The 20256-nt window shown below is 42.6% G+C and overlaps 1 protein-coding gene across 1 annotated transcript in view; it reads right to left on the reverse strand.

The window, feature by feature from the left end:
- Nucleotides 1–15242: 15242 nt before the first annotated feature.
- The window catches only part of LOC110490109 (septin-5), a 28876-nt gene continuing 23862 nt past the window's right edge, over nucleotides 15243–20256 (reverse strand). The window contains exons 9-10 of the mRNA XM_036945540.1: nucleotides 15804–15900; nucleotides 15243–15676 (exon numbers count right to left, since the gene is read on the reverse strand). Of these exons, the coding sequence (XP_036801435.1) occupies nucleotides 15468–15676; nucleotides 15804–15900 (306 nt within the window). The 3' untranslated portion in view covers nucleotides 15243–15467. The remainder of the gene's footprint in view (nucleotides 15677–15803; nucleotides 15901–20256) is intronic.

A 20256-nucleotide genomic window follows, 5' to 3' on the forward strand; every position in this document is an offset into this window, starting at 1 on the left:
ACCTCTTTGCAGCTACCACCACAACCTCTATTTTCCACGACTTACAGTGGGGCAAAAAAGTATTTAGTCAGCCACCAATTGTGCAATTTCTCCCACTTAAAAAGATGAGAGGCCTGTCATTTTCATCATAGGTACACTTCAACTATGACAGACAAAATGAGAAAAAAAAATCCATAAAATCACATTGTAGGATTTTTTATTAATTTATTTGCCAATTATGGTGGAAAATAAGTATTTGGTCACCTACAAACAAGCAAGATTTCTGGCTCTCACAGACTGTAACTTCTTATTTAAGAGGCTCCTCTGTCCTCCACTCGTTACCTGTATTAATGGCACCTGTTTGAACTTATTATCAGTATAAAAGACACCTGTCCACAACCTCAAACAGTCACACTCCAACCTCCACTATGGCCAAGACCAAAGAGCTGTCAAAGGACACCAGAAACAAAATTGTAGACCTGCACCAGGCTGGGAAGACTGAATCTGCAATAGGTAAGCAGCTTGGTTTGAAGAAATCAACTGTGGGAGCAATTATTAGGAAATGGAAGACATACAAGACCACTGGTAAACTCCCTCGATCTGGGGCTCCACGCAAGATCTCACCCCATGGGGTCAAAATGATCACAAGAACAGTGAGCAAAAATCCCAGAACCACACGGGGGGACCTAGTGAATGACCTGCAGAGAGCTGGGACCAAAGTAACAAAGCCTACCATCAGTAACACACTACGCCGCCAGGGACTCAAATGTCCAGGCCCGTCATCCAATGAACACCATACCTACTGTGAAGCAATGGGGTGGAAACATCATGCTTTGGGGCTGTTTTTCTGCAAAGGGACCAGGACGACTTATCCGTGTAAAGGAAAGAATGAATGGGGCCATGTATCGTAAGATTCTGAGTGAAAACCTTCTTCCATCAGCAAGGGCATTGAAGATGAAACGTGGCTGGGTCTTTCAGCATGACAATGATCCCAAACACACCACCTGGGAAACGAAGGAGTGGCTTCGTAAGAAGCATTTCAAGGTCCTGGAGTGGCCTAGCCAGTCTCCATATCTCAACCCCATAGAAAATCTTTGGAGGGAGTTGAATGTACGTGTTGCCCAGCAACAGCCCCAAAACGTCACTACTCTAGAGGAGATCTGCATGGAGGAATGGGCCAAAATACCACTAACAGTGTTTGAAAACCTTGTGAAGACTTACAGAAAACTTTTGACCTCTGTCATTGCCAACAAAGGGTATATAACAAAGTATTGAGATAAACTTTTGTTATTGCCTCAGCATATGACAACTTCTGCACTACTCTAACACTTGAAACCTCAACCTGCCTCTCTCGCACTGGACATCTGATCCCCAGCTCCATAGGCACCCCTACAATTAACACATATTTCCCCAATGCTACACATTTCTTTGTCTCATGCCCTTTTGCACACTTCTCACACGTTGGAACCTCCCTCCTACACATTGCTGCCACATGCCCATAAGCTTGACACCTGTAACAACATAATGTAGTCGGCACAAAGCTCGTACAGGATAATTTATATTTCATAACATCACTTTGTCAGGCAAAGACTCAACATCAAAACTCAAAAGAACAGACAATGACTCCTCTGTTTCTCCACTCACGCCATCCTGTCTGCGTCGCACCATTTGCGAGCATCACAAACACCGGGAATCTTTCCCTTCAGTTGGTCTGCCTTCACATTTACTGCAACCCCCAGTAATCACTTTCAAAGGCACCCTTTTCTTGAGAGCAAAACAATTCACATCGCTTGCCCCCATTCGTTTAACACGGAGCACCTGCTCCCTCTAACCAGCAGAAACACATACAATTATCACAAGACCACTTCTTGTTACCCTCACCGATTCCAAAGCACCCAACTCTGATTTCACCCACCCTGAAACCTAAAATGGATCAGCCAAAAGGCAAGGGTCCACTTTACCAAAAACTTCACTCCTATTGTCAGACTCATCTTTATATTGACCCTCGGTGCAAGCCACGGGCTCAGAGAACTTCACACCTACCACCTCCAATACTTCGCCCTCATTCAATTTCATTTCTCCTCCTGTCTTCAGCTCCCTTTGCTTACACTTTCTACCATTTCTTCTTTAACAAACCATCTTATTCCCACACTTTTTAACCAACTCAAGCTCACCTTCTTCCTCCCACTCACTCTTAGACCGCCTCATTTTTCTCCTTATGATAATGCTGCACTTCCCTTGACATACATCTTGTTCTTGCCTTATGACCATTTAACCGGCTGTCACAATCTCCGTACAACCAGCACAAACCCCTCAGGATGTGGCACTCAACAGTGCATCCCATTTGTAAAGCAGCCACTTCGTCTTGATGTTCTTCTTTACCAATATCTACCTCAACGCTTTTCCATTTCAAACACGCTCTCTTTCTCCCGTATTCCTCGATTTCCTGGAACGTGAAGTCCGCCTCCAAAACCTCTCCATTTCACTTCCCATTTGGGCGTTTAGGCGCGCCTCTGTCATTATGTGCAAGCATCCCAAAACTGAGGGTGTAGATGCCAATTAGACCCTCCGATCCCAGTATGGCGCCGCCGGTAGAGGGCGGCTTGAGAACACTCTTAACAATGGTGGAGTTAATTTTGCATGGCCCGATGCCCCGGGTGGGCAGAGGTTGTCAATTGTATTCCATTGCTTTGTTTCTTAAGTGAAATATCCCCTCACCCGGGGCACCGGGACATGCAAAACAAACTCCACCAATGGCATGACATGGCCCAATGACTGAGGTGCAACCTATGAATAGCAACATTTGTTTAGCATTTGCCTATTTTGCCCAGGTCTCAGATTGTGTGTCTGTTTGCCAGCCTGTCCGTCGGTCTTGGGAGTATTCTATATTAGGTACTACTACAGTGCTAGCTAGTACATGTAGATATGGATTTACATAACTAATCATATTTCATTGATGTACAGGGTCCACTTTGACCCAAGAGAACGATCCAGACTAAGAATTTACAAAAGGTAAGATCATAATGAATTTGGACAGATTGGACTTGATCCTAGATCAGCACTCCTACTCTGAGGAAGAATTCTCTCTCCCCCATCCTTTCTATAACTTCAGATTGACCCCCCTGGTCTATGATTAGTAGATGTGGGTGAGTGGACATACAGATCTGGAACTAGCCTGGCAACAGCAGCTCTTCTCAATTATTGGCAAGGATTCATTTGACATCCAATCACCAGGAGAGATGCTTTATTTTGCATTCAACACTTCTATTGCAGGAGAGGAGAGCGCCTATCAGATCCCCCTGCTGTCCTTCAGCCTCTTGGTGCAGTCTGCTGACCATCGCTGAGGCCAGGAATAACTCCACCAGCCAAAGTAGGAGCCATGTTAATCGCCATGCAACACTCTACTGACCGAGGTAGACTATTCTTTGAGCAGCAACTAACTAACTGACAGGCAGGCACACACACACACACACACACATTTGACATTACTTGTCGGTATAAGTCCCTTTCACCACCTTAGGTGCCAAGTGGTCTCCCATCTCCTTCATAGTAGCCTCAGCTGGACCCCGCTGCATAACCTCTTGGTCTAGAAAGGTGAATCAAGAGCTTCACCAGAGACGGAAGTAGAAGTAAGACATCCCACTCCCAAATGTTTTCGGTTTCAATTCAAGTCAATGAACTAAGTAGACCAGATCCAGCTGCTATCGGATTGGGTGTCTATGGGAGAGCCACCCCCTTAAGTAGACAAATGGTACACGGCCTGAGTGAACACTCTCTTAATTTATCCACCATCCTTGGCTTCCTCTGAAACCCCCCCCCCCCCCCCCCTAAGTGTATCCCCAAAGATGGAGGAAGCACACCTGCTGGCTCTGTCCCTCCAGTACTGTTTACATCATATTTGCTTGAGTCAATACTTTAAGAAACATCTTATTTCACAAGATAGAAAATCCTACAATAAATGCATATCAAGTTGTTCCTTGTCACTGTCAACATGAAAAGGTTGTGTGAGGTATAATGTCAATGTTGATATCATTAGTTCATTGATTTGTCATGGCCAATCTGAACATTTAACAATACCCTTACTGTAGCCTTGGGGACCTATGATGGAAACATTGTCCTAAAATATATACGCAGCATGCAACAATTCCAACTATTTTACTGAGTTACAGATCATATAAGGACTAGGCCCTAATCTATGGATTTCACATGACTGGGCAGGGGCGCAGCCATAGGCCCACCCACTGGGGAACCAGTCCCAACCAATCAGAATGGGTTTTATTATAGACAGAAATACTCCTCAGTTTCCTCAGCTGTCCAGGTGGCTGGTTTCAGACGATCCTGCAGGTGAAGAAGACTGATGTGGAGGTCCTGGGCTGGTGTGGTTACACATGGTCTGCAGTTGTGAGGCCGGTTGGACGTAGTGCCAAATTCTCAAACTACGTTGGAGGCAGCTTATGGTAATTCTCTGGCAACAGCTCTGGTGGACATTCCTGCAGTCAGCATGCCAATTGCACACTCCCTTAAAGCTTGAGACATCTGTGGCATTGTGTTGGGTGACAAAACTGCACATTTTAGAGTGGCCTTTTATTGTTCCCAGCACAAGGTGCATCTGTGTAATGATCATGCTGTTTAATCAGCTTCTTGTAATGCCACAGCTGTCAGGTGGCTGGATTATCTTGGTAAAGGAGAATTGCTCAGTAACAGGGATGTAAACACATTTGAGCACAACATTTGAGAGCAATAATATTTTTGTGCGTATCGTTCTGGGATCTTATTTCAGCTAATGAAACATGGGACCAACACTTTACATGTTGCTTTTATATTTTTGTTCAGTATAGGTTTTCGTGAATATGGTTTCCAACAAAGTGGCCAGAACTTCACTAAAGAGCAAGTACATGTCTGTAATGTAATTATATTTTCAGAATACATTGGCCATATGACTATGTAACACCTACCGCCTATAGAGTTACCTAACATGGCACAACTACGGCAGTTCCTTTTTACTGAGGGGGAACCATAAGAAGACTGGTTCGTGTCAGGCCACCCATTGAATTGGCTCATGAGTTCTGAGCATTACAATGGACCAGACAACACTTTATAAAAAGTGTATTTTTAAATTACAAGATTAAAACTGGCACTTCCTGTTTGTTATCCAGTTCCAACATTCATCAATCAATAATACATAGCCGGCTGGTAGTCTCAGACGGGTTGCCTCCCACAATGTACCGGATTATACGTCTGTACGTAAAAAAACGTCAGTTTGGCATTGAGGAACGGACGGAGTTGGGACATCCGGCTTTTCTACGTCACTGCCTTATCTGCATTATTGCCCTAGCGCAGTGTTTCACAACTCCAGACCTCAAGTACCCCCAACAGTACACATTTTTAATGTAGCCCCAGACAAGCACACCTGACTCAACTTGTCAACTAATCATCAAGCCCTTGAGTTGAATGAGGTGTGTTTTTCCAGGGCTATAACAAAATGTGTACTGTTGAGGAACGGAGTTGGGAAACACTGCCCTTGCACAATGAGGGAGTTCTATTAATCTGAGCTGCGGTGCAACAGAATGGCCTGTGAGGTGAATGAGCAAAAGTGGTGAGGGAGGAGCGCCCTTCTCAAATCTAAAAGTAATTTGCCTCGCTCAGTCATTTTGTCAATAAGGCAGCATGGTGCATCGTCCAGTATTCCTTCTCCGTAAAATATGTTAACATTTTTAAAAACTAGTTGTCATTGGGAAGGCCCATTTAAAGCATTTTTTTCTACAAAAGGAATCACTTTTGCATGTAAAAACAACAACCCTACTCATTACACCACGTGCTTAATCTTGCCTTCGTCACCTTTGTTTTGAGCTGACTTTGCATTGGGCTTTTAAATGGGGCACCTGGCTCACGCCCAAGAGGCGGTTCCAAAATGAATGCAATCACTTTTCACCAGGTGCAAACTCCTCTCACTGGGTTAATCTGGGCCAGATAATCTTATCCCCTCTATTCCCACTAGCATTTTAAACCCTGTCCACCCGAACGTGTGATTTGTTGGGAGAGTTATTTCTGCTTTCGTTTTATGAAGTTACCAATAGAGTCCGTCATTAATCCAAAACCCAGTCACTGCTGTTGCCTTGGTCTGGATTTCCGAAACTCCCCGGATGGTGGTTTGCGCTCTATTCAATCAATACTTTAAATAGCTTGGAGTACAAAGCAATAAATGAGTTACATCTCAATCATAAGAAATACCTTAGCGAACCCACCATCACACCGAGCATGGGGAAGCACGTGGAGTGGCGAAAGATATAAAAAATAAAATAACGATAGCCAACAACCCGGGAAAGCAGGGCCAACTACACGGTGTACAAAACATACTATGATCCCTTGTTAAATCCACTTCAATCAGTGTAGCTGAAGGGGAGGAGACAGGTTAAAGAAGGATTTTTAAAGGTGCACTATGGAGAAATCGCTCCGCCAGTTCCTGGTTGCAAAAATTTGAATAGTTTGCCTTATGTCAATTTATGTGAAAAACCAAGCAAGAATAGCGTAGAGCGTATTCAACTCTTGCTCTACGAGGTCCGGAGCCTGCTGGTTTTCTGTTCTACCTAATAACTAATTGCACCCACCTGGTGTACCAGGTCTAAATAAGTCCCTGATTAGAGAGGAATAATGACAAAAAAGCAGTGGAACTGGCTTCGAGGTCCAGAGTTGAGTTTGAGGGGTGTAGAGAATAATTGTACCATCTAAACCACTGTTTGAAGCAGGTGTACAAAACTGATGCCTAACAGGAAGCATAGAAAGTGGACATATCTACTTCTTCTTAGACTTGCTTCCAATGAGAGTGACAGATTTATAACACACATTTCTATGTGAATTTGGTCGGGATGCCCCAAAAAGGTACATATTGCAGCTTTAAGCCTTGAGACATGGATTGTGTATGTGTGCCATTCAGAGGGTGAATGGGCAAGAAACTATTTAAGTAGTATGGTAGTAGGTGCCAGGCACACCGGTTGTGTGAAGAACTGCAACGCTGCTGCTCAGAAGTTTCCAGTGTGTATCAAGAATGGTCCACCATCCAAAGGACATCCAGCCAACTTGACAACTGTGGGAAGCATTGGAGTCAACATGGGCCAGCACCCCTGTAGAATGCTTTCGACACCTTGTGGAGTCGATGCCCCGACAAATTAAGGTTGTTCTAAGGGCAAAATGGGGGGACGGAGTGCAACTCAATATTAGGATGGTGTTCTTAATGTTTTGTACACTCAGTAAGTTAGGTCGGACGCCACTATGAGCTAGCTCAACTAGAGCTCCGCAGCTCAGACATTTGCAGTTTGTTAGTAGTTGAGTACTGTAGGATGGTTGTGGTAGGAAGGAATGTTTGCGGTTTCTGGAATGGAGATACCAGCACGTCAATTAGGATACACATAATATAAAAAAGTGCATGTATGATGAAGTAGTGGCAAATATGTAGGGAGAGTGCCAGAGCTGAACAAAACTTTAATAGCGTACCCAAAGTGGAGATAAGCAAGATCTTAACTTGTTACCTGAATATATTGCAGATTCTGAATGACAGGAAAACATGGCTTGCCTTAAAACAGTCTTGTCCATAGTTGCCAGTTTAATGCACTAAGATTTTCAGGGGTACATTTGACTTTTCAGAGAAAGGAAGCGGTAACCAGGCAACTTTAGGCCAATTTGTTGCCACAGCATCCCTTACTTTCCATGGGGGAACATCCTCACCTGGCTGATAGTGGACAGATCTAAAAGACAGGTGGTCTGCTGGAGCACCTAGAGGAGCTGCTGAAGTTAACTACACACATTTATGGCATTGGTCAGGTGTCCCACTCCCTTCTCATAATCTCCTGAGGGTTGGAAAACAAAATAGATTAGTTGAAAGGCACACTGTCAGGTCGGGATTAGATGAAGTCTAAATTATTATACTGAACAAAAATATAAAGGCAACAAGTTAAGTGTTGGTCCCATGTTTCATGAGCTGAAATAAAATATCCCAGAAATGTTCCATATGCACAAAAAGCTTATTAATCTCAAATTTGAGGCACACATTTGTTTCATCCCTGTAGGCGAGCATTTCTCCTTTGCCAAGATAATTCACCTGACAGGTGTGGCATGATCATTACACAGATGCACCTTGTGTTGGACATTAAAAGGCCACTAAAATGTGCAGTTTTGTCACACAGCACAATGCCACAGATATGTCAAATTTTGAGGGAGTGTGCAATTGGCATGCTGACTGCATGAATGTCCACCAGAGCTGTTGTCAGAGAATAGAATGTTCATTTCTCTACCATAAGCCGCCTCTAATGTTATTTTAGAGAATTTGTCAGTATGTCCAACCGGCCTCACAACCGCAGACCACGTGTAACTACACCAGCACCTCCACATCCGGCTTCGTCACCTGTGGGATCGTCTGAGACCAGCCACCCGGACAGCTGATGAAACGGAGGAGTATGTCTGTCTGTAATAAAGCCCTTTTGTGGCAAAAAAACAAATTCTGGCTCCCCAGTGGGTGGGCTTCGCTCCCAGGCCTACCCATGGCTGCGCACCTGCTCAGTCATGTGAAATCCATAAATTAGGGCCTAATTAAATTATTTCAATTGATTGATTTCCTTATATGAACTGTGAATCAGTAAAATCCTTGTAATTGTTGCGTTTTATATTTTTGTTCAGTATAATATAGAAAAAAATGTATTCCCCAAAAAACTTCTGTAAACTCCTAATCAGGCAACAGCCCACTTACAGTCCCCTGAGGGAATATAATCATTCACTATTGTAAGTCATCAGACCATGATAACATTTAATTTATAAAGTAAAATCAGCGCCTCTAGAAGAATGTGAAGCCCCTAGTTGATAAATGAGGCTGGTGGAAGCAAACGGCATTGTAACTAATCCACCTGGAAGCCAAAGCCACTATGAAATAGATGGGAGACCACTTTGGCACCTAAAGTGGAGAAAGGGAGGTGAATGGGATGGGAAGGAAGATGGGGCTACCTGTGAGTAGAGTGCTGTCACAATAAGGTCAAGTCAAATGTGAGTGTGTTTCAGTTGCTATTCAAAGCATAGTCTACCTCGGTCAGTAGAGCATTGAATGGAGATGAACATGGCTCCTACTTCGGAGTTCTTCCTGGCCTCCTGCAAAAGAAGTGTTGAAAAGGATAAGGCATCTCTCATGGTGATTGGATATCTAATAAATCCTTGCCAATAGTTACTGTTGCTAGGCTAGTCCCAGATCTGTATGTCCACTCACTCACATCTACTAATCATAGACCAGGGGGGTCAATCTGAAGTTACAGAAAGGATGAAGGAGAGACAGAATTCACCATTAGAGCAGGAGTGCTGATCTAGGATCAGGTCCACTCTGTCCATATAATACTAGTATTCATTATGATCTTTTGCAAATTATTAGTCTGGATTGATGGCACCGACAGAGATGGTCGCCACGCTTCTATTCCTTAGGAAACTATGCAGTATTTTTAAAATGTATTTCTTACATTGCTAGCCCAGAAAATCTTAAGTGTTATTACATACAGTCGGGAAGAACTACAGTCGGGAAGAACTATTGGATATCAGAGCGACGTCAACTTATCAACATCACGACCAGGAATACGACTTTCCCGAAGCGGATCCCTTGTTCGCACCACCACCCAAGGACATTGGATCTGATTCCAGAGGCTGAGCCAAATTCAACGTCGCCGCAGAAGAGGTAGACGGAGCGGCCTCCTGGTCAGACTTCGAAGGCATGCAACACCACCCACCGCTTCGGAGTATATTACTCGCCAATGTGCAGTAAGTATCTAGATAAGACGAAATTAGTCGGTACAGCCATTCTTTATGTGTCGCGCCAACAGAAAAAAACATCTCTCTGGGAAGGAGAGCGGGGGTGTATGCTTCATGATTAACGACTCGTGGTGTAATCGTAACATACAGGAACTCAAATCCTTTCTTTCACCTGACCTAGAATTTCTTACATATCAAATGCTGAGCACATAATCCCCTAAGATAATTCTCGTCAGTCATTATCACAGCCGTGCATATCCCTCCTCAAGCCGATACCACAGCGGCCCTCAAGGAACTTCACTGGAGCCTACGCAAACTGGAAACCATTTATCCTGAGGCTGTATTTATTGTAGCTGGGGATTTTAACAAAGCAAATTTGAGAACAAGGAAACCTAAATTGTATCAGCATATTGATTGTAGGACTCGTGCGGGCAATACACTGGATCACTGCTACTCTAACTTACGCGATGCATACAAAGGCCCTCCCCCGCACTCCCTTCGGCAAATCCGACCATGACTCCATTTTGCTCCTACCGTTCTATAAAGGCAGAAACTCAAACAGGAAGTACCCGTGACTAGAACTATCCAACGCTGGTCTGACCAATCGGAATCTATGCTTCATGATTGTTTTGAACACGCAGATTGGGAAATGTTCCTGGCAGCCTCAGAGAATAACATTGATTTATACGCTGATTTGGTGAGTGAGTTTATAAGGAAGTGCATTGGAGATGTTGTATTATTAAAACCTACTCTAACCAGAAACTGTGGATAGATGGCGGCATTCGCACAAAACAGAAAGAGCAAAACACTGCATTTAACCACGGAAAGATGACTGGGAATATAGCTGAATATAAACCATGTAGTTTATTCCCTCCGCAAGGCAATCAAACAAGCGAAATGTCGGTATAAGGACAAAGTGGATTCGCAATTCAACAGCTCAGAGACGAGACGTATGTGGCCGGGTCTACAGGCAATTACGGACTATAAAAAGAAAACCAACCACGTCACGAACACAGACGTCTTGCTTCCAGTCAAACTAAACACCTTCTTTGAGGATAATACAGTGCCACCAACGCGGCCTACTACCAAGGACTGCGGGCCACCCCTCTCCTTCTCCGTGGCAGATGTAAGACATTTAAACGTGTTATCCCTCGCAAGGCTACCGGCCCAGACGGCATCCCTAGACGCATTCTCAGAGCATGCGCAGACCAGCTGGCTGGTGTGTTTACGGACATATTCAATCGCTCCCTATCTCAGTCTGCTGTCCATACATGCTTCAAGATGGCCACCATTGTTCCTGTACCCAAAAAGGCAAAGATAACTGAAGTAAATGACTACTCACTTGTCATCATGAAGTGCTTTGAGAGACTAGTCAAGGATCATATCACCTCCACTTTACCTGCCACCCTAGACCCACTTAAATTTGCATACCGCCCCAATAGGTCCACAGACAATGCAATCGCCATCACACTGACCTATCCCATCTGGACAAAAGGGATACCAATGTAAGAATGCTGTTCATTGACTGTAGCTCAGCATTCAACACCATAGTACCCTCCAAGCTCATCATTAAGCTTGAGGCCCTGGGTCTCAACCACGCCCTGTGCAATTGGTTCCTGGATTTTGACGGGCCACCCCTAGGTGGGGAAGGTAGGAAACATCTCCACTTTGCTGATCCTCAACACTGGGGCCCCACACGTTTGCATGCTCAGCCACTGTGTGGCCATACACGCCTCCAACTCAATCATCAAGTTTGCAGACGACACAGCAGTAGTGGGCTTGATTACCAACAACAACGAGAAAACCTACAGGGAGGAGGTGAGGGCACTCAGAGTGTGGTGTCAGGAAAACAACCTCTCACTCAATGTCAACAAAAGAAGATGATCGTGGACTTCAGGAAACAGCAGAGGGAGCACCCCCCTATCCACATCGACAAAACCGCAGTGGAGGTGGAAAGCTTCAAATTCCTTGGCGTACACATCACGGACAAACTGAAATGGTCCACCCATACAGAGTGTGGTGAAGAAGGCGCAAGGAGGCTGAAGAAATTTGGCTTGTCACCCAAAACCCTCAGACTTTTACAGATGCACAATTGAGAACATCCTATCGGGCTGTGTCACCACCTGGTACGGCAGCTGCACCGCCCACAACCGCAAGGCTCTCCAGAGGGTGGTGCGGTCTGCACAACGCATCACCGGGGGCAAACTACCTGCCCTTCAGGACACCTACACCACCCGATATCACGGTAATGGGCCAAAAAGATCATCAAGGACAACAACCACCCTAGCCACTGCCTGTTCATCCTGCTACCATCCAGAAGGAGAGGTCAGTACAGGTGCATATCAAAGCTGGGCCTGAGAGATTGAAACAGCTTCTATCTCAAGGACATCAGACTGGTAAACAGCCATCACTGACACAAAGGTTGCTGCCTACATAGACTCAAAATCATTGGCCACTTCAATAAATTGATCACTATCACTATGTTTACATAGCTTGCATTACTCTTCTCATATGTGTATACTGTATTCTATACCATTATTGCATCTTGCCTACGCCGCTCATCCATATATTTATATGTACATATTCCATCCCTTTACTTAGATTTGTGTGTATTAGGCATGTGACCAATAACATTTGATTTATTCATAGGTTGCACCGCTGTCACGTCATTACATTGGTGGAGTTCGTTTTTGGAAGGCCCGGTGTCCCGGGTAAGGGGACATTTCACTCATGGAATGGTCTAAAAAAAAGCAAACTCTGCTCAACTGGGGCACCGGGCCATGCAAAACAAACTCCAGCATTGTTATGAACGTTCTTAAACTGCCCTCTACCAGCAGCGCCATGGTGGTGCCCAAAAGTCGTGATAGAGGCAAACGACTTTTGTCTAAATGGTCTGGAAATATGACATTGCTATCTTTAGTAGGAAACAACTTTGCCATCAGCTAGCAAAGTTTGTCAAAAACATAGCTAGCAATGCTAACGGTCGCTAGCTAAAATCTGCATTGGTCTCCCCCCAATCTTAACATTAAAGTAAATCTGGGAACATCAAAATTATGACTAAAGGTTAATTGAATATGCTCCATCAGTCAGTCGGACAAGCTTCTCAGATAGGGTATTGCTTGTTCTTGAGAATAGCCATAGCTAGCTACAATAGTGATCAGAGATTTGTCTTCCAACAAGACAATGATCCAAAACATAAAGCAAAATCTACAATGGAATGGTTCAAAAATAAACATATCCAGGTGTTAGAATGGCCAAGTCAAAGTCCAGACCTGAATCCAATCGAGAATCTGTGGAAAGAACTGAAAACTGCTGTTCACAAATGCTCTCCATCCAACCTCACTGAGCTCGAGCTGTTTTGCAAGGAGGAATGGGAAAAAATGTCAGTCTCTCGATGTGCAAAACTGATAGAGACATACCCCAAGCGACTTACAGCTGTAATCGCAGCAAAAGGTGGCGCTACAAAGTATTAACTTAAGGGGGCTGAATAATTTTGCACGCCCAATTTTTCAGTTTTTGATTTGTTAAAAAAGTTTGAAATATCCAATAAATGTCGTTCCACTTCATGATTGTGTCCCACTTGTTGTTGATTCTTCACAAAAAAATACAGTTTTATATCTTTGTTTGAAGCCTGAAATGTGGCAAAAGGTCGCAAAGTTCAAGGGGGCCGAATATTTTCGCAAGGCACTGTAGCTAGTTAGCGTGCAGTTGCTAGCTAATTTGTCATTTTTTAGCTAACATTGAACGGTCAACTGAATCGTTTCTAGTCATCTCTCTTCCTTCCAGGCCTTTTCTTCTCTTTCATAAATTAGGTGCATTACCGCCACTGACCTCGTTCATCTTTCAATCACCAACGTGGGTATAACCAATGAGGAGATGGCACGTGGGTACCTGCTTCTATAAACCAACGAGGAGATGGGAGAGGCAGGACTTAAGGCGCGATCTGCGTCAGAAATATAACTGATTTATATTTTAGCCCTTGGCATCGCAGACGCTCGTTGGCGCGCGTAATAATTGAATAACATAGATTTCAAAATGTATTTTGCAACGCGAGTGGTGGAGTCAGCCTGTAATGCACTTTTGATTAAATCAGCGCTCATCGAATATGCTCCACCAGTCAGTCAGACATGCTTCTAGGATAGGGGCTTGCTTGTTCTTGAGAATAGCCATAGCTAGCTACAATAGTGAACCCCTCGAGAGTAGTTAATTTCAGTGCATCATTCAGATAAAGCTTGCTAACTAGTTGGTTGTGCTAGAGAATATATAATCATGCTAGCTAATTGTTTCGCCGTCCAAATATGAAATTACAAGACAAAAAGGACACTTACCTAAACTGTTCCTCTATGTCCTCTTAGTGGTGAAGGTAAGGTAGCTAGCTAGCTAGCTGATCTCCTTCCCAGAGACTTCTGCCCAATGCAGTCCATGGGGTCTAGAAGTAAATGTCTGACTTTGTTTTGGGTCACCACATAAATGTATCAGAACGGGTTAAGATGCATTAGTTAGTATCCATGAAATGTCCCATGTCCGTCCAGTTGCTCAAGACGGAATAACGTTATGTCAAGGAGGTCCAATTGTTTTTTCTGTCTGCCTTAGAGAACTCAGATTTCTCTGCAATATAGGTAAACTAACGAGAACACCATCTACGGTATATTGCACAATGACGCGAATATCTCCCAATGCCTCAAATTGTGGAGAAAAATAAAAACGGCCATAATGTCAAGCTGTGCATGAGATGAAGTCAAGCCGGCCAAGTACCCTATGCCAACATTTCAGCATAATAAAGGCTCTCTCTCATAATAACATGCATTCGGCTTATTTCGTATTAACTTGATCTTTAATGTCTTAAAGTAATGTTTTGCCATAATATGGACTTGGTCTTTTACCAAACAGGGCTATCTTCTGTATACCACCCTTACCTTGTTACAACACAACTGATTGGCTCAAACACATTAAGGAAATAAATACCCCAAATTAACTTAAGGCACACCTGTTAATTGAAATGCATTCCAGGTGACTACCTCATGAAGCTGGTTGAGAGAATGCCAAGAGTGTGCAAAGATGTCATCAAGGCAAAGGGTGGCTACTTTGAAGAATCTTAAATCTAAAATATTTTTGATTTGTTTAACACTATTGGTTACGACATGATTACATGTGTTATTTCATAGTTTTGATGTCTTCACTATTATTCTACAATGTATAATGTAAAAATAAAGAAAAACCCTTGAATGAGTAGGTGTCTAAAACTTTTGACCGGTAATGTATGTAAAGTTAGTAAAAGAAAAAGTGAACTAGGCCTTTTTTACTCCTGTATGAGCAAAGAAAAATACTTGTCAGCACCCACTGTGTTTGATATGCTCCTTGTTCTCTTAAGTAAAGCATTCCTCACTGAAGTCAAAAGCATTTTGTCTGGTCATCTAGCACAATAGAACGAGAAGGATTGAAAATCAACTAAACTGACACAGTATACTGTACACACAGTATCAAAAAGGGAAACCGATACTACATTTAGCTTGTGACTTTATTCCAGCAATAGTGAAAGCAGTGTATCATCTTTTGTTTAACACCAAAGGCCTCCTGGATTAGATTGTGTGTCAGAAGTCATAATCCTAAAAGAGAATGAAGTTAATGGAGATTTTACATATTAATTGGCAATAAAGTATTATTCTATTCAATTAATAACTTATTTAATACGATCAATATTATTTCATCAATCAACAAAAAAATAGACCAAAATCATAAGCACAAGGATAAATCTCTTCCGCGTGTCTCCCTACCACATCAGTGCGTTGGCTCTTGCACAGCCACTGTGCTCTGTAACTCTCATAGTGTGTGTCATGGGTCATGTCCTTCAGGTCCTGCATATGAGTCCTCACCAACATGTTCCTCAGGTGGACAAAGTCACTGTGATATTGGTTCTCCACTGACAGCACAACAAGACAACAGTGAACTGCAATAAACTTAAATGGAGTGTACAGTACATTTATATCAAGTTCACTTACAAGGTGTGTGAGTGTGCATGTTCGTGTGTGTCTGTATTTAATCTGCACCTTCCACCACTCCCCAGGGGTAGAGACGGGCGCGGATCCGTCGACCATTAACATCCACCACCATGTTACTGCCGATCACTGCAAACGGAACACTCCTCTGACAGAGAATGAGACACAGAAACTTATAGAACACACTTCCTCATTTAGCAGCAGGGTAAATCCATTTGAACGGATTTTATTTTTGTTGTTGTTATTGACAGCATCCCTTTTGATTTAAGCAAAATTTTCCTTACATGTTTGCCCATGGAAGAGGTGGTCAGAAAGGGACTTTTCTGACCTGAATGCAAAAACATTTAGGAGATAAAGGTCCTCAAAGTTCACCCATTTTGCATACTTTACGAGACAACGTCTTATTCCTGGAAAATATAAACGGTTGAGTTTGACATCATTTAAAAGCTTAGTGTTGTCAAAGTATTTTATTATATCATTATAAAAAGTAAAACATTTTTAAACCTTTAATATCAATTATCTAAAAACGTGTCAACTCAGATTGTCATTCGCATATGTGGTAGCTTAGACCCTATTTCACATCTGAAGCTGTTGTGTTGTGCCCGCCATCGGTTGGGACAACATGCTCTTGAATAAAGCGTGAGTGTCATTTCAAGCATAGAAATAAGTCACGGAATGGACCTGTCCCTTCAGACCACTGCAATTTGGCTGGTACACCCCTCACCTACCAACCGGCGAGGACGCTGTAATCAACTTATCTGATAAGGTACATACTACACATCAGGCGTCTGCTTTAAGCAAAGGCCTCCCTTTTGTCCCCACATGAAACCAACTCTTTTGAGATAAAGAGTGAACTTTAACTAAATTTAACTTAGGCATATGTTTGGCAAGTCTAATGACTCCAATGATGCACAAAGGGCCAATATCTCTGTGTACAAACCCAATAGTTTATTTATGCCGCAAGTATCAAATCCTTCCATTCACACCTGTAGAATTGTGGAACAGAATGTTTTACATTTTTCATTCCAAACTGACTTATTCCCCAAAGAATGTGAGCCGAGAGGAAAGACTAGCTATTCAGGAACTTGGATTGTCATTAAACCTGCCGATAAGGGAGGGGTAGTCATTCACACTATAAGGCAGAAGATTATCACCAGCCTGATGAACATTTCTATAGGAAATTCAGAACTGACCCTGCATCGGACAAAGATAACCAACTATCTGACATTTGCCGTCGATCAGAACTGGATCTCTAAACATGAATTTGACTACCTTCATTGCAAAATCCTTGTCATACCTGTTTTCTATATGCTACCTAAGATCCATAAGAGCTTATTTAAACCTAAGGGCAGACCCAAAATTGCCAGTATTGACTCTCTTCTGGAGCCACTCTCCAACTTTGTTGATTCCTTCATTAAGCCTATTGTGCAAAAACTCCCAGCATTCGTCAAAGATTCTACAGATGTGATTAACAAAATATCAGAACTGTCTAATCTCCCTGGCAACTTATTGGCTACATTTGATCTAGAGATCCTCACCATGAATCTCTCATGAAAAAGGCCTAGATGCACTGGGATATTACCAACAGGACCGTCACGGAGAAATGTCACCACCTAGTGAATTCTTCTGTGAACTGGCTTCTCTAGTTCACAAGCTCAACTACTTTAACCTTTGTTAGTGGAGTTGCTATGGGCTCCACCTTTGCCCCTAATTATGCTAATTTATACATGAGCCATTTTGAGCAAATGTTTCTGTGATGAGACCAGAAACCCTTACTTCTCCAAGATCCTCCAATGGTTTAGGTATATTGCTGAAATTCTCTGTTTGGATTGGCACTGAACAAGACTGAGTTCACTTCCGTTTTGAACAATAGGAACACTGACCTGAAGTCTCTATTGAATATGACGATAAGCGGGTCAATTTCTTGGACACGTGGATCGAGGTTGCTAATGGGGAACTTATCACCACTCTATATCAGAAAGAGACTGACAAACACATTTCTCCTAGCAAGTAGCACTCATAGTAGTGCCCAAGAGCCATTTCTATAGGCTCAAACGTGTCATTCAACAGAGGACTATATTGATAAAGCTGTCAACATGAAACAATGTTTTCTGGACAGGGGTTACTCCACTCCGTGTTTGGAAGAGGCATACCAAATTGTGCTCTCTAAACCTCGCCAAGATATACAAAAAAAAGTTACAACTTCTGAGTTGTTTGTTACTTGCATTTCTACATTCACTGGCATATGCTCACCTCAGACCCAGCACTGGAATTCAGGAATTCAAGGATCCCCCTTATTCATCTACAAACGGGAACCCAATTTTAACAGTTGACTAGTCCGTGCCAGCCTCAACACGGGTTCTAAACAAACCCTCCTTACTCCCCTGAGACGGAAACTACCCCTGTCGCAATTGAGCTCAGTGCAACACCAATACAACACCTCAGCGTTCCGACACCCTAGGTCTGGAAAAAGATTGCGTTAAAGGCCATAACAAATTTTGTGATTTACATCCTACGCTGTTTGTGATATAATGTACATGGGCAAGACATCCAGAAGCTTGAAATAGAGAATAAGTGAACATAAGAGTTCTATAAAATGTGTGCTTTATAGAAATCCAAGATGGCGTAGCAGTGAAGACGTGTTTTTTTTGTCCTCTCGTGTACTTTTGTATTTTTTCGCATTTTTAGTATAATATATATATATACAAATATATACAGTGCCTTGCGAAAGTATTCAGCCCCCTTGAACTTTGCGACATTTTGCCACATTTCAGGCTTCAAACATAAAGATATAAAACTGTATTTTTTTGTGAAGAATCAACAACAAGTGGGACAAAATCATGAAGTGGAACGACATTTATTGGATATTTCAAACTTTTTTAACAAATCAAAAACTGAAAAATTGGGATGGCAAAATTATTCAGCCCCCTTAAGTTAATACTTTTAGCGCCACCTTTTGCTACGATTACAGCTGTAAGTCGCTTGGGGTATGTCTCTATCAGTTTTGCACATAAAGAGACTCAATTTTTTTCCCATTCTTCCTTGCAAAACAGCTCGAGCTCAGTGAGGTTGGATGGAGAGCATTTGTGAACAGCAGTTTTCAGTTCTTTCCACAGATTCTCGATTGGATTCAGGTCTGGACTTTGACTTGGCCATTCTAACACCTGGATATGTTTATTTTTGAACCATTCCATTGTAGATTTTGCTTTATGTTTTGGATCATTGTCTTGTTGGAAGACAAATCTCCGTCCCAGTCTCAGGTCTTTTGCAGACTCCATCAGGTTTTCTTCCAGAATGGTCCTGTATTTGGCTCCATCCATCTTCCCATCAATTTTAACCATCTTCCCTGTCCCTGCTGAAGAAAAGCAGGCCCAAACCATGATGCTGCCACCACCATGTTTGACAGTGGGGATGGTGTGTTCAGCTGTGTTGCTTTTACGCCAAACATAACGTTTTGCATTGTTGCCAAAAAGTTCAATTTTGGTTTCATCTGACCAGAGCACCTTCTTCCACATGTTTGGTGTGTCTCCCAGGTGGCTTGTGGCAAACTTTAAACAACACTTTTTATGGATATCTTTAAGAAATGGCTTTCTTCTTGCCACTCTTCCATAAAGGCCAGATTTGTGCAATATACAACTGATTGTTGTCCTATGGACAGAGTCTCCCACCTCAGCTGTAGCTCTCTGCAGTTCATCTAGAGTGATCATGGGCCTCTTGGCTGCATCTCTGATCAGTCTTCTCCTTGTATGAGCTGAAAGTTTAGAGGGACGGCCAGATCTTGGTAGATTTGCAGTGGTCTGATACTCCTTCCATTTCAATATTATCGCTTGCACAGTGCTCCTTGGGATGTTTAAAGCTTGGGAAATATTTTTGTATCCAAATCCAGCTTTAAACTTCTTCACAACAGTATATCGGACCTGCCTGGTGTGTTCCTTGTTCTTCATGATGCTCTTTGCGCTTTTAACGGACCTCTGAGACTATCACAGTGCAGGTGCATTTATACGGAGACTTGATTACACACAGGTGGATTGTATTTATCATCATTAGTCATTTAGGTCAACATTGGATCATTCAGAGATCCTCACTGAACTTCTGGAGAGAGTTTGCTGCACTGAAAGTAAAGGGGCTGAATAATTTTGCACGCCCAATTTTTCAGTTTTTGATTTGTTAAAAAAGTTTGAAATATCCAATAAATGTCATTCCACTTCATGATTGTGTCCCACTTGTTGTTGATTCTTCACAAAAAAATACAGTTTTATATCTTTATGTTTGAAGCCTGAAATGTGGCAAAAGGTCGCAAAGTTCAAGGGGGCCGAAGACTTTCGCAAGGCACTGTATATATATATATATATATATATATATATATATATATATATATATATATATATATATATATATATATATATTTAAATTTATTTTCAATCTCTTCTCTATTTTTTTATTCGATTATACCTTCCGGTAACCTGCCTCACCCAATGTGATACGGAATCGCTATTATTTTCAA

This window comes from Oncorhynchus mykiss, chromosome 15, assembly GCF_013265735.2.
Source record: "Oncorhynchus mykiss isolate Arlee chromosome 15, USDA_OmykA_1.1, whole genome shotgun sequence".
Classification (NCBI taxonomy): domain Eukaryota; kingdom Metazoa; phylum Chordata; class Actinopteri; order Salmoniformes; family Salmonidae; genus Oncorhynchus; species Oncorhynchus mykiss.